Raw genomic sequence first — 14753 nt, 5'->3', positions numbered from 1 at the left:
TCTCTCAAATTTCAGAAGAATCAAATAAAGTATAAGTATCATTTACTAGTAGGATATTTTAAATACTGTGACACTCATTTTATTATTTTTGTCCTACTTTATCATATAATGGGATATTAATAATAGCAAAACTTACATAGTGCTGTTTTCATAGGCACTTATAATTCACTTTGCCAACTCACCATTAATAGTATGTTAAGGCACCTAAGTCTTAAAGTAGTGTTTATAATTTAGTCTTAGCATCATAATCTATGTTTATCTTTTAAAAATCATTGGGGAGAAATTTTAAAAAATGTATGTATTTTGCTTTTGTTATGCTCCTATAAAATAAAAGCCTAATATGCTAAGTGTCCGGTTGGCTGGTCGGCTGTTCAACCAATCAAAGTGTAATATGCTAATGCTATGCTAAGACCGCTCAACTGCTCACTATGATGTGCACTGACCACCAGGGGGCAGTCATCCAGTCTCTATGACATGCACTGACAACAGGGGGCAAATGCTCCAACCAGTAGGTTAGCTTGCTGCTGGGGTCTGGCCGATTGGGACTGAGCAAGACGGGCCAGAATACGCCCTGGAGCCCTCCCGCAGTCCCTACCTGGCCTGCCAACCTCCCGCATCCTCCCCGGTCCTGATCGTGCACTGGTGGGGTCCCTCAGCCTAGCCTGCATCCTCTTGCAACCTGGGACCCCTCGAGGGATGTTGGAGAGCTGGTTTTGGCCCAATCCCACAGGCCAGGCCAAGGGACCCCACTTGTGCATGAATTTGTGCACCAGGCCTCTAGTTCTGTGTTTGGCAAACTGCTGCTCGGCAAACCGTGGCTCGTGAGCCACATGCGGCTCTTTGGCCCCTTCAGTGTGGCTCTTCCACAAAATACCGGCTCTTCCACAAAATACCGACTTCTGCGCATGGGCCACGAAGTTTCAATCGCACTGTATGTGTGCGCCCGCACGTGGTATTTTGTGGAAGAGCCACACTGAAGGGGCCAAAGAGCTGCATGTGGCTCGCGAGCCGCGGTTTGCCGACCACGGTCCAGTTGAAATGTAAATGATGAATTAAGACAGAGAAGCATCGGTCAGATGCTCAAACCTCAGAGGGACGGTAGGGGAGGGTGGGGGTAAGAGAGAGAGATAAACCAAAGGACTTGTATGCATGCATATAAGCATAACCAATGGACACAGACACCAAGGGGTGAGAGCATGAGCAGGGGGGAGGGTGACGGGGGGATAAGGACACATACATAATACCTTAATCAATAAAAAAAGAATGAATTAATGCCGCAATACCATATAGTGTGCCATGTTCCCATTGCTTTATCAAATGAAAAGCAGGTTGTTATTTATGATGATGGTGTTGATAGTTGATGATGGTGGTGGGAGTAATAATGATGTTGACGGTGTTGATAATGGTGATGAGTGTGGTGATGAAAAAAGACTGAAAACCAGCTTAAAATGCATTATTTCTCTTAAAGGCAAAAATTGGACTCCGGACTTTGGCAGAGTTGAACTATGGTTCTTTAATTCGTTGTTATTGTTCCATTAAAACTTCACTAAAATAAGGGGTTTTTTATTCTAGGAATTTAAAAAATTTAGCTACTGAAATAATTATGTGAAGTCTATCACATCCTTACTTAAACTAATTATGCAAAGGCTTAATCATTCTGACCATCTTTATTTAGCTATTATTTGGTGGAAATCCAATTTTGCTTCCCTGTTTGTCTACATCCTGTCTGATTTTCTTATCATCAGCAGGAATATTCTTCCCAGGGCAGTGGTAAATTTCTCACCTTCTGTGGGGTGATGTCATCCCATTTGTATGTTGCACACAGACTTATTTCGTGACCCTGAGCAACACCCTATATCCAGGCTTTATTTGAGAAACGACCTCTTAGCTCTCTGCATCCTGGTTTGGGAAACTGACATTTATTTTCACTTTGATATCTGAACTACAGAGCATACCAGTGGGATTCTTGCTGGGAGAGATGCCAGGTCAGTTCTGGCAGACGCCATTGGAAGGCACCACATTTAGACAAAAATCCCTAGAGCGCCTGGATCTTTGCAGCGATCCTATGTCAAGACCTGAGAAACATTTCATTTTCGGAAGTTGGGGCTGAATAAGTGTGGGTATTCCGTAAATTCCGAAGAGAAGGAAGTCTTCATTTTCCCCCTCAGCCCCTGAAGCTTGTCTGCAACACCCCCACGGCCTGTGCAGTCCAGCATTTCAGAATTGATGGACTCCAGATGGAATTCCAGTTTGAACTGACTGGCCTTGGCCAGTCTGCCCTTGACCTCACACATTTCTCCAGCCCTATGTTGACCAAGAAGAATCTATGGAATAATGAGACTATCAACCAAGTCCACAGGCCAGAACAACCCTTAGAACATTAACTTCACAACCATTATTTCAAAAACACAATGTAAACAGGGAAAAGGGGGGGCAGTTGTAAGCTGCTAGCAATTAGGCAGTAATTAGGTTTGCTCAGTTGTGCAGCTGCCTAGACTAGCAGTACCACTGTATCTCTTTCAAATGCATAGGGATTCCACAGACTAAATGTTTCTCAGTGAAATTCAGCCACAATTTTCAGACTAATTTATAGTGAAGATATGTCATAACTGTATCCAGATCTAACTGACTAACTGAATTTTTCAAATTCCTTTATAGTAAAAACCCATTTAAACGGGAAGCTGACACCATGCATATCTGCTTGGCTTATCAGTGTATCCCAAATAAGTTAGCACAGAGCTTGGAACTTAATAATTGTGCAAAATAATAATATGTTATTTATTTATTTTTGTTGATACTCATGACCACTATTTCAAACATTGTGAAAATGAATTTCCTTTTATTTATCTTATTGAGTAGCGGATATTTACATTAAAAAAATTATTGAATATTTTTTGATGGTCCCTTCTTTGAAAATTAAGTCTTAGTAGTAATATAGATGGGAATGTGCCATTGATTAGACCAGATATATCAACATCCCAGCCACCCCAGATAATTTTTGTATCCTTTTTGACAGTAAATTTCTGATTCAATATTTTATTTTCAAAAGTCTTTCTGCCATAAAAGTGGAATACAATTGGAACTTTGAATAATTAATATGTTTTGAATAATTAATATGTTCTGTGACTCTATGAGCATGAGGCAAATGATCCTGAGAGGTTGGCAGACATAACAATCCTCAGAGCCAAATTACAGGTTAGGAACGGCCCTGTAGTCCATCAACAGTTTTAAGTGTCTGTTATTTACAAGTCACTGCATAACATGCAAGGGATGTTAAATACTGTAGAATATAAGGGAATACGGAACAATATGAAAGACTTAGTCTCTACCTCAACAAATTTATAATCTAATAAATAAAAAAGAAAGAGCCATTCAAACAAAGCAGTCAGTAGTCAGGATAAGTTGTGGCTCCAAACCTGTGTTCAGAATAAGAAAGAGGCCAAAGACCCCATTTGGGGACTTTACCTGAAAACAGGTTTATAGTGAAGTTCCGGACCAGCAAACAAAAGCTGGTGGTCAGCTGGTGGGAGGAAGGAGCCACAGGGTAACCACTGGAGACACAGAAACGTGACATCGGGGTCATATTTTGCTCTCAAAGAGAATTTATTTCTGCTTCCATTACCTGATGGGGATCACCACGAGGGCACCTTCCTGGTTCCCGCCATGGCACAGTCGTCTGCCTGCTACACCACTCTGGCCGGATGGTGAAGAATATGAGCATCACCAGCTGGTTCATCCTGTCCTTTGAGCACTTATATACCTTCAATTTGAGGTAAAGGGCCTCCAGAAGCTGGAGGTGGACCCCTGTGATTTCTAACCACCAGAGAGTCCTGGACGTGACAGGCCTCAGGGGGCCCTTCCCAAGCACTGTGTGTAGATGGCCCTAAGGGAGCAAGTCTTCATGTGGCCTATGGGCCTGACAATGTACCTCAGGGCACCTTCTTCACCAACCCGCAGTACTCCAGGACTACTGTGACCGTGATGGGCAGGAGTAGGGTCTGGAAGAACCTCAAAATGTGGGTCTACCCCTAGAGCACATGGAACAGCAGTGGGGACCTGCGGTGTCTTCTACCTGGCTCCCCAGATCTAGGTGCCCCTCATCCCTGAGGTATACTCCACCTTCTACAACCCAAGATGAAGCTCTTCACCCAAGGAACAGTCCAGGTGCAGGTGCTAGATGCCATCCCCACCAGTGGTGGCTGACATTCCCAAGTGCATGGACACCTGCTACCAGGCCATGAGGACCACCTTCTCTCACATGTCCAAGACACCCCAGGAGAACAGGGCCACCGCAGGGCCTGGTGCCCAGCCTGCCCTGTGGTCAAGGCCTAGGGTTGGTGCAGGACTTGGCTAGTGAATGGACAGAGGGCCCACACCCCTCCACCTCCCAGATGCCAAATATGACTGTGTCCCACTCCTGCAGCTCCCCTAGCTTTCATTCGAGCTCCTTCCTGTCACTAGCCTTGGATCCAGGCCCCTGATATCCCTCAAAGGAAAGTCAGCGAGACCCTCCCCAATCTCTGAGGGCAGGGCTGTGCCCATCCTCATGCCTTCAGGATCAGGAGTATGTGCAGGCTTTGGGGTTCCAGATGGGCAGAGCTTCTAGGGCTTGGAAAAAATGGCCAGAGGTAAGTCCTTCCACTCTCCTGCCCCAGGCCTGTGGGGTGCAGAGGCAGGCTCCAGGGTCCTGGCCAGAGCCTGCAGCAGGCTCTCAAGGAGAGGAAGGGCTCTGGGGGTCCAGGACCCCTGTGCATCCTGGGCCTTGGAGAGTCAGAAAGTAGAGTCTGCCCCTTCTGCTGGCCTTGGGGTGCAAGTCTGCTGAATCGGTACTACACTCAGTTGTTCGTTACTTTTTATAAATGAACTCTTGGAAGTGCAAAGGGGAAAAAAGTGGAGGAGGTGTGGTGGTGAGAAGTCTGCCAGTTTGCTAAGGAAGCTCCTAAAATCAAGGTAAGTTGGCATTTCATTGTATATGTTTCTTTTTCTTTGCAGAACCGCCCAAAGTCACTGTGATGCCCAAGAACCAGTCATTCACAGGAGGATCTGAGGTCTCCATCATGTGTTCTGCAACAGGTTATCCCAAACCCAAGGTCGCCTGGACCATGAATGATATGTTTATCGTGGGTTCACACAGGTACTGGGTTTGTATCATGTTCTTTGTTTTTACTGAGTGAGAAAAGTGAATGAAATTTCTGGACAAAACTAATCTGACCAAGTCCCTATGGTTAAGGGAGGTTTGACCAAAATCCATGCCTTTAGATTTTCTAAATAGGCCAGGAAATGTCAATAAAATAATAAATGATTAATCTGTAGAACTTGAGGTCCTGACGTCTTGAATTTAAAAGCTGGGATCAAGTGCTTTCCAATACTTTGTGTTCAAACATAACACCGTGACACTTGGTTTGCCCTGAATATTTGAAATGAGTGTAATGAACTTAAGGTGTGGTCCTGGGATTTAACAGGAGAGAGTGGAGGCAAAGGACAGAACAGTAGCTCCAACTGAAGTGTGTGCAGACATCCTTGGTAATCCCTGTTCACTTTCGCCATACTCCATTGAAATATTTTTTTTTCCTATTGGATGCTTTTAAAAGACATTGAAACCTCTCATGCTCCCAGAGTGTAATGAGCATGTGGAACATAAACAGTGAAATTTCCAGCTATTGGGCTTCCGTTACTCTGGGTTTGGCATGAGGAGCAGGGCTCAGGTGTGAGCCAGATTCTATTCCTAGACTCATCAGTGACTCACTGTGTGACACAAAGCCTTGCATCTCCCATGTTTTTATTTTAAGGAACTGTTTAGCATAGTGGTTCACAGAGAACATGATTTCTGGGTGCAGATTCCACGCCCTCCATTTACTAAGCCTAACTTTGGGTGAGTTATGGAACCTCTTTGCTCATCTGTAAAACAGAGATAATAATAGTATCTAACTCATTGGGTTGTTTAAAGATGCAAACCATTAATACATGTACAGCCCCTCTAGCAATCCCTGGCTCACAGAAGTACTGGATACATAGGATCTATTATTATTATTAATAATAATAATTATTATTAATATTACTCTTCTGCGTGTAAAATGATAATGCTAATCATTTCTGCAGTCAGTAGCAAAAATATAACTCTAAAGTATTTGAAGATATTTGGAAGAAAGATGCCTTGAGACTGTTATTAGGGTATTTTCTATTTTATTTATTTTTTTGTCCACAGATATAGGATGACCTCAGAAGGTACCTTATTTATCAGAAATGCAGTTCCCAAAGATGCAGGCGTCTATGGTTGTCTGGCAAGTAATTCAGCGGGAACAGATAAACAGACTTCTACCCTCAGATACATTGGCAAGTATAATCAGTTTAAAAGGCAATGAAAATAGAATGGATGTCATGTTAAGCAAGATTCCTAATCTTTGCTGAAAATTAAGATTAGGAATGAGTTATGCCTAGTCTTTTAATTTATTATTCATTCTCACACAGTGATGAAAGCAAACATTGTAACGAATTTAAGTTAAAAGTCAGGGAGTGAATAGCTCCATTAGCAGAATTATCAAGGAAGCTTCCAGAGTGTGGAAGAGTTCCAGATTACGCAGAGCTCTGTCCTTCCATGGTTCACCTGGTCTCTGTAGTATTTCACTTGCTAATTAATCAATCCAATATATTTCCTAGTTTACCTCAACTTCTATTTTATATTTCCCACTTGCATTCAAAACTGTTTCTAACATTTCTGTCACAAGTAAATGTTTATACCACTTATGTTATTTATCTTGTCTGGATGTTATTTTCAATTTTCATCTTCAGCTTTCCCCTCCAAACTCAAATATTTATCGAAGATGTACTTCATGACAATTATTCTATAATATAACATTCCACAATGTAATAGAAGAAAATATATTCTAATATATAATGTAATCTAATATATGATGTAATCTAATATTCTAATATATATGTTTCACACTCCAGTAATATATACTATGTAATAGAATATTTCTTAATTTCATCTTCCTTAAATAAACAAAGGACAATCGCATACATGTTCAATGTTAGTTTGTAAACTGTGAATAATTAATGGCTAGTGATCCTCCTTTTCATTCATTCTTATTTGCCATTCATAAGGTAGTGAAACAGGCAGTGGAGAGGAAGGGTGTAAAAGATCCATAGTAAACATTGAGAGTTATAGTTGGTGTGTATAGATGAGGGAGGTAACAAAAGTGGCATAAATATTGCCCTGAGAGCTGGGAAAGAAGCGGTCTCGTTTCTAGAAATGGGCAAGGCACATGGCAAATAAGTGGAGAAGGAAGAGGGCTCAGATTTAGAGATCATTTAAAATGTTCCCAGAACACCCAGATGGAGAGGGAACAGACTGCTGGGAATGCAGAAAGGAGATTGAAACAGATTCTGCATTGCAGAAACAAATTTTGGTTCATATTTAAAGAAGCCAAACTGTTGGACCCATTTATTTAACTTATTTATCACCCGGAATATGTAAAATGCGGTGCTGGAGAATATGGAGTATAAAATTTTTAAATGCATGTTACCCAGAGTCCTTACTTTTCAAGAGCTTGCGTAATGGGAGTGGATACACTTAAAGAAATAGAATCAGGCAGTCAGTCAGCTAAGTCTACAATGGAAGTTAGGCAGAACAGAAGACTAATTTCTACTGGGGAATTTGCAAAGATTTCTCAAAAGACACAGGATTAAAGCTCAGTCTGGAAGAATGAGTGGGATTTAGAGTTGTGACAAGGGACATTTCAGGCAGAGGAAATAGCTTTAGCAAAAGCAGGAAGATAGAGAGTAGGGTGTGGTCTGGACTGCCCATGTAGTTCCATACCTTGTGATAAGTAAAGGACTGCCATGGAGGGTAAAGCTATGCCTGGTTATGATTTTTGAAAACCAAACTAGGGAATTATGAAAACCTGAATGTTCTCTAACAGAGGAGAAACGTGATTTTTGAGAAGCTATCTCTTGGCTTTGTTTAAACAAATCGCAATGGATGTTAGAAAGTTCTAAAATGTCCAGTTAAGAGAAAGATGTGTGAGTGAACCTAAGCATCAGGCAAAGGGAAGAAGCAAGCATCAAAGAGAACAACAGAGTCAGAACTGGGAGAGTATTCTTTATAGATGCAAATTTTAACCTTGGCCTACAACTATCTCTCTGTCATTAAACACAAATATCCTTTAAATCTCATAGAAATGTTATAACAAATTCACTTGCGGTTATATTATCCTCAAGTCCTAGTGTAGCCACCTCAGTGTTACCATCATCGCTCCTTTGCTGTATTTCTATTACTATTCTTCTTCTTTCTGCTCCTTTAGTATTATTTCTATAAGATGTATTCAGCTTTCCAAATTTTTTCTTTCCTTATATACCTCTTTTTTTTTTCATAAAGACTATTCATTTCCTAAATTTTTTGGACTCTGTTTTATCAAAATCATTTTTTCCTAGTATTCTCTTTTGGCTTGATCTTTTCAACACACCCATCTATGTGCATATATATGCTTCTAAGAGTTTCTTTCTGTTTATAAACACTGAAATAGCCACAAGCCCATAAGTCATGGTAGACGTTTTCATCGGTTCCTTTTGTAAACATAGACAAGGTGCACTTGGCTTTGTGTAGACATTAACCCTTTGCGTGTGTGTTGTTTTCAGAAGCCCCCAAGCTGATCGTAGTTCAGAGTGAGCTCTTGGTTGCCCTGGGGGACACAACGGTGATGGAATGCAAAACCTCCGGGGTCCCTCCGCCCCAAGTGAAATGGTTCAAAGGTACATTTTTTCAGTATGTTCATGTCTGGACGTAGTTTTGTTTTCTCTTCTTTAAAAAAAAAAAAAAAAAAAGATTTGTTAGACGTTTGTTTTTGTGTGTGACTTAGCAGCCCCGCCAAATGTGTTTATGATCACACCGGAGACAATCGTTTGAAATTCTGAACTTGGAACTTCAGGATTTGACATCTGGTGTGGATTACAGGACCCAGCACAGCAAGCGGGGAAAGTTCCCCTGTGCTAATCCAGCTGAACATTCTCCTTGTCAGTTTAGGATTGTTTCCTGTAGATAAAGTGTCCAAAAGGACCCAGCTAACGTTTAAAATAGCTTCACTGAGTTCAGTCCGCTTTCCTTAGAGACAGTGGCTCTCACCATGAGAAGGTTTTCTAGGTCCTCAAGGACACTTTCTGTAAAGTGCTCAAGTAAGCACACGTTGACGCTTAACACTGCATGACATTGGCCATTGAATTTACGTCAAGTATAGGAATCATCTGCTTATATTTGTAACATAGAGATTACACCCCTGTGATTCTGTAATAAAATAGCAGTCATGTGCTGCTTGTCCTTAGTGGGAATATACGTGGGCCCTGGTCCAGGCTCAGATGCTGACAGAGTGTATCTGTGTAAAACATTCTGCTTCTGTTTCTGTCTCAGTTCTTCCAATTCATGAGAAGGAAAAATTCCCACAAACACCCTAACAGGGAGGTTGCTAGGATTATTCAGATACTGTTTTCAAAATACTTTTTAATCTTCAGATGAAAAATGCTAAATAGTACAAAGCACTATTGTTATGATTCTGTTTGTTAAATCACAGACATTTCCATAGCAACAGGTTGATGTCATAATCACAGAATTAATAATTCACCTCGGGTTCAAATGCTTGGGGAACATGAGGTGAAAAAGGAAGGCTTTGTGTAGCAAACAAACACTTTTAAACAACACAAGTCAAAAACGGGGAGGGAAACTGGGAGATGATACCATTTTCATGGTTTTCCATGTTAAACGATTTTTAGTCTTTATGCTTCTGATAAGGAAGCATTTCTGGATTTGTTTCTTAGGTTAATTTCAGTTAACATGAACTAATTTTACTTATTTAAAATACTTAAACCTTTGAATTATAAAGGAATTAGAAATCAATTTCAAGTTTACATCATAATTAAATGGATACAAAATATGTGTTATGGAGGCAGTACTTCTTTTTTATATGTCAGTTAGTAATGTATAATAAAATAAAAAATTTAAAGGGTAATGGAGCCTGCTGATTTCCGTGCCCATATATAGCAGTCACGAAGAAAGTCTTTTATTCTCCCAAACGGAGGCAACTTTCCTGTATAACTTACTCTTCATGTCAGCCTGGGTCCCACAAATGGCTTGGAAACTAAAGGAGGACTTAGGGAGCCTTGCAGCCACCACATGGAAGATTCTAGAGTTGACTACCTATCAGTTTCTTCTCTCAATCATAGATGTTGGAGCTTAATGGGCCCAGAAATAATATCCCATTGCTCTAAGTTATGAGCTAGAAGATGTGCATTAGATGCTGACAGACCACAGTGGAGGGCCAGTGTTCATGGACAAGATGCAGAGTGGCCCTGCAGCCCAGGCTCGGCCAACTTACTTTAATGCTTACTCATAAGCACAGTCTTGTTCATCAGGAGCAAAGCTAGAGGCCAGGCTCTTCTCCATGCAGACTGCTCTAAAGAGAAAGGGGGAGGACGCAACTGGGCCTTCCTCTCTCTCCTCTGCAGGGGAAGGTTAGGAAAATCCTACCTGATGGAAACCCCAGGGGTGAAGAGGAGTTATCACCCTAATCAGAAGAATACGTTTTCTTCATACTTTCTTTTCAGGCAATTCTGGTTGAACAGAGTTGGTGGTTGGGTTATTTGTTTAGTTAGTTATTATAAGAACACAACATGAGATCTACCTTCTTAATACATTTGTAAGTGTACAATACAGTATTGTTAACTACAGGCACTGTGTCTAGAACTTACTCATCTTGTCTAATTGAAACTTTACACCCATTTTCCCTGCCCACACCCAGCCCCCGGCAGCCACCATTTATTAATAAATTGTATTCCATTCAGACCCTCAGAGAAATGGAATTTCATAAGTACAAATAGCCAGCAAAACTTTAGATTTTTCATATTTAGAAATGAGCAACATAAAGTGGGTTCAAAGGAGAATTGGGGACACTGTTAAAATGTTATATAAAGGATATTTCTGCTAAAATCAGTGGTTCTTAAAGTTGAGTTAGTCACAAGTATCACAAATCCCTGCAAATCCCACAATCCTTTGCAGGGAATCCACAAGATCAAAATTATTTTCCTGGTAATACTCAGGTGTTGTCTTTTTCACACTTGTTGTCTCAAGATTTATAGTGGGGTTTTGGGGGGAATTTCTGACATGTGACATCCAGTAAAGTGAATGCAGAAGCAAATTTGAACACTCAGCTCCTTTTTTAATAAAATAGATTATTCTAGAGATTTGCAAAAATGTGAAAGAATGCCACTTTTCTCATGAAATTTCTCTTGTTTGGGGAAATACAATTATTTTTTCATAAAATACAGTCATTATATCAAAATGTCATGAGTTTGTCATTATAAAATATATTCATATACTTAAAATTTTTCCCGTTTCATTTTCTAAGATGCTAAATACAAGTAAATATAATAAAGTACAAGTAAATATTTTTTAAATGCTTTGAAATACCCAATAACTTCTAAGGCAAACATGGAAACAAACATTTTTGAGAACCACTTAATTTCCATAAACTATTTTAAAAGCTGTTACACTAAGAATAATGATCTCTCTATCAGTCTTTACATCACAGAGGCCAGATTTAAATTTTAAATACAGCAAAGAGACCCCTCCCCAATGTTAATGTTAAATCCTAGAAAATTTATATGTTACTATGTATGACATTCTGAACTATTAAACATTTTAAAGTTTTGTATTTCTCTATGGCTCCTCAATAATTTGATGACTAATTTTTCAGTAGAAATCAAGAAAGGAGAGATTCTTAAAATGTGATCAAACTGCAAACTTGATTAACCAATGTTTTCCACTTGGTATATTGTTTCATTACTGCTATTCTTCAAAGAATGTTATTTTGAAAAGGAAAAAAAAAGGAGACTAGCAAAAAGGTCTTTATTTCATCCTGTAATGTCCTCTGACATATACAGAAGAAATAAGGGAGAAGTAAATTCCAAAAATCTAAATGCATTTTAGTCCAAATATTTTAATCCCTGTTGAACAGCTAGGTCACACTGCATCCTCCCTTAGTGGGAAGAAAGTTTATGTCAACATCATCTGCTTTTATTTATGAAAATTTCCCAAAGGCACATAGACAAGCCTTTAGTTGCTTCTCTTTCTCGCCTGGTATGTAGTAGCAAGCTTAAAGGGATGATTTGGGTTTTAAATATTGGAATGCTGAAAATACTTCATTTTTGGCATTGGCGGTTGCTAATGTAATTTTTTTGTGTTTTTAAATTTATGGCTTCTTTGACCTCTTCTCCTCCCAAAATTAAAAAAAACAAAACAAAAAGAGAATTGTCTGTTTGTTGCCCAGAATCTGTTGATTGGAGTTTTTTTTAATAATGTCCCAGAGAATGACTAGTTGGGGGGTTTTCTTTGCCCATTAGAAGCTAAGGGAGTTACTTCTATGGGCCTCAGGCCCAGGGCACATGGCTAGGCTACTGTGTGACATGTTGGAAAATATCTTTTCAGACAGCTGGGCATGTTATAAAACCCAAAGAGCAATGGCCTTAAAATCCCTGGGATGTTTTCAGTACTTCCACAAAGAGTTTGATATGACCCTTTACAAAAACAAATTAAATATATAAACACTAAGCTGGCGTTAAATACCCAGTACTGGGCACTTTTTAATGATATTGGTCATTCTGGTTAATTACTTTCTTAAGAGAGGAGGCAGCCTGGAGGAGGGGAAGCAAAAGGAGGGGTTAACCTACCTTATAGATTTGTTGAGGCATCGCCTGCCTTCAAACAGGAAGGGTTCTAGGGGGACTTGAAGTGTTGCAGGGACACAGCACATACAGGTAACTCAGACATAAAAAAGCTTTCTTGAGTCATCCTATCATCACACTGAAGTCAAACTCAATCTGTAGTACCATCCCCCATACATGGATCCTCTGCCTGCTTCTTCCAAGAGCTCCATAACTCCAACTTAAAGGACTTTTCTGAATAATACAGATTTAGCAGAGGTGTCCTGGGAGATTGATATGACAATGCCTCTCTTTGGCCACTGTCAGAAGTTTCTCATCCATTCTTCTACCAACAAGCTCCTTTCTACCAACTCTCAGAATCCTTTCAGGCAGCTTACCCAAAATCTGACTAGTAGCATTTATCAAACCAAAACCTGGTCATTAACCAAACTAAGAACACCTATGGCTAACTGAACTTTCCTGGGTAACTGAAATTCATCCTGCCAAATAGATGGTAGAAATCTTTTTTCCACCTTCATCTTCCCATTCCTCATGCCCTTCTTACTTAACACAGCCATGTGACAGCCGGCATCCTTTCCAAGTCCCCCAATGTAGCTTCAAAGAGTTTGTTCTTATTTAGATACATATGCAGTAGGAAATACTTATACATAATTCATGCAGGACCAGATTTTTGGCCATAGGTTAGCTCATAGAATTATACAGACTAATCAGCTCAGTGCCAAGAAACACTTCATTCTTTCATTGCAAAAACATTGTTTAAGTGTCTACTTTGTGCCAGACACTTGTATTTAAAAACTTTACATTCTGTTTTCTTTAGAAGTTTTGAAATCAAACTAATAGCAAACTATGTAAATATGTTAGTGTTTAATGCTCTCCCTTTGTTTTGACTTAGGGGATCTTGAGCTGAGGCCCTCAACTTTTCTCATTATTGATCCTCTCATGGGACTTTTGAAGATTCCAGAAACTCAGGATCTCGACGCTGGTGATTACACATGTGTAGCTGTCAACGAGGCTGGAAGAGCAACTGGCAAGATAACTCTGGATGTTGGCTGTAAGCATCCCTGCTCTGATAAACAAACTTGTTTTGAAATTGATCTGCTATTTTTTCCCTGTGCCCATAACTTTGAAACAATTGGCTGGAAATACTTTTCAGAAAGGCAATATTAGAGTTAGCACTTAAGGTTATTAAAATAATAATGGTAATTAGCGTTTACCAAGTGTTTTCTAGGGGCCATGCATTGTGCTAAGAACTTATATAGCTTATCTCCATAAACACTCATAACAATTTTAAGGGGAAGATACTTTAATTATCTTCATATATAAATAAGGAAATGGAGGCGTTAGTTGGCTATGCAACTTGACTAGGGTCACAGAGATAATGGGTGCACACAGACATATCTATCAGGGGGAGACTGAATGATTGAACCCAGGTTGTCTGACTTCAGAGACTATAGAATTCCTTGGTATATCAACTCCTGCCAAATATTTTCCAATCCAGAATCATTCATTCTGACACCAAATTCCTAAGTAATAACATCTGGAGGCCATAAATTAGAGTTTGGCCCTAGACATAATTTGGAGATGTTGATGACAGCAAAGGTAGCAGATGGTGCATTTACCTTTTTAAAAAATCCACTAGCAATGACTCCTCAGTGTATAATGTAAAGTACTAACTACACATAAATGTCAATCACAATGTGAAGGATACAGCATGTGCATGACAAGTATGGTCAGATTACTCAAGAAGGTCATTCTCTCTCCTTTGTTTCTCCATCCACATTTCTTGGGGGGCGGAGAGGGGGGGAATTCTACACAGTGTGGTAACACTTGAAAGAAAACAGAGCTTGCTTTGTATGCAAAAGAATGTGGTGGCTTCATTTTAACAGATAATTCAAACGTAGACTTATAAAATATGACATTCATTAAGTTGTACTTTCATTTATGTATCAGGATTTTCATGCCAAAGCTATTTTTGTTTGTTTGTTTTTGCAAAAGTTAGGAACTATAAAGAAAATGTATTTTTAGGATAAAATAAACAAAGCATT

General features: G+C 39.7%; 1 protein-coding gene across 1 annotated transcript in view; it reads left to right on the top strand.

Moving 5' to 3' along the window:
• The window catches only part of HMCN1 (hemicentin 1), a 377912-nt gene that overhangs the window by 182374 nt on the left and 180785 nt on the right, over positions 1–14753 (top strand). The window contains exons 12-15 of the mRNA XM_036343707.1: positions 4993–5134; positions 6206–6333; positions 8638–8751; positions 13601–13759. Of these exons, the coding sequence (XP_036199600.1) occupies positions 4993–5134; positions 6206–6333; positions 8638–8751; positions 13601–13759 (543 nt within the window). The remainder of the gene's footprint in view (positions 1–4992; positions 5135–6205; positions 6334–8637; positions 8752–13600; positions 13760–14753) is intronic.

Source organism: Myotis myotis, unplaced genomic scaffold (genome assembly GCF_014108235.1).
Source record: "Myotis myotis isolate mMyoMyo1 unplaced genomic scaffold, mMyoMyo1.p scaffold_m19_p_18, whole genome shotgun sequence".
In the NCBI taxonomy this organism is placed as follows: Eukaryota; Metazoa; Chordata; class Mammalia; order Chiroptera; family Vespertilionidae; genus Myotis; species Myotis myotis.
This window is presented reverse-complemented; position numbering and strand designations above follow the sequence as displayed.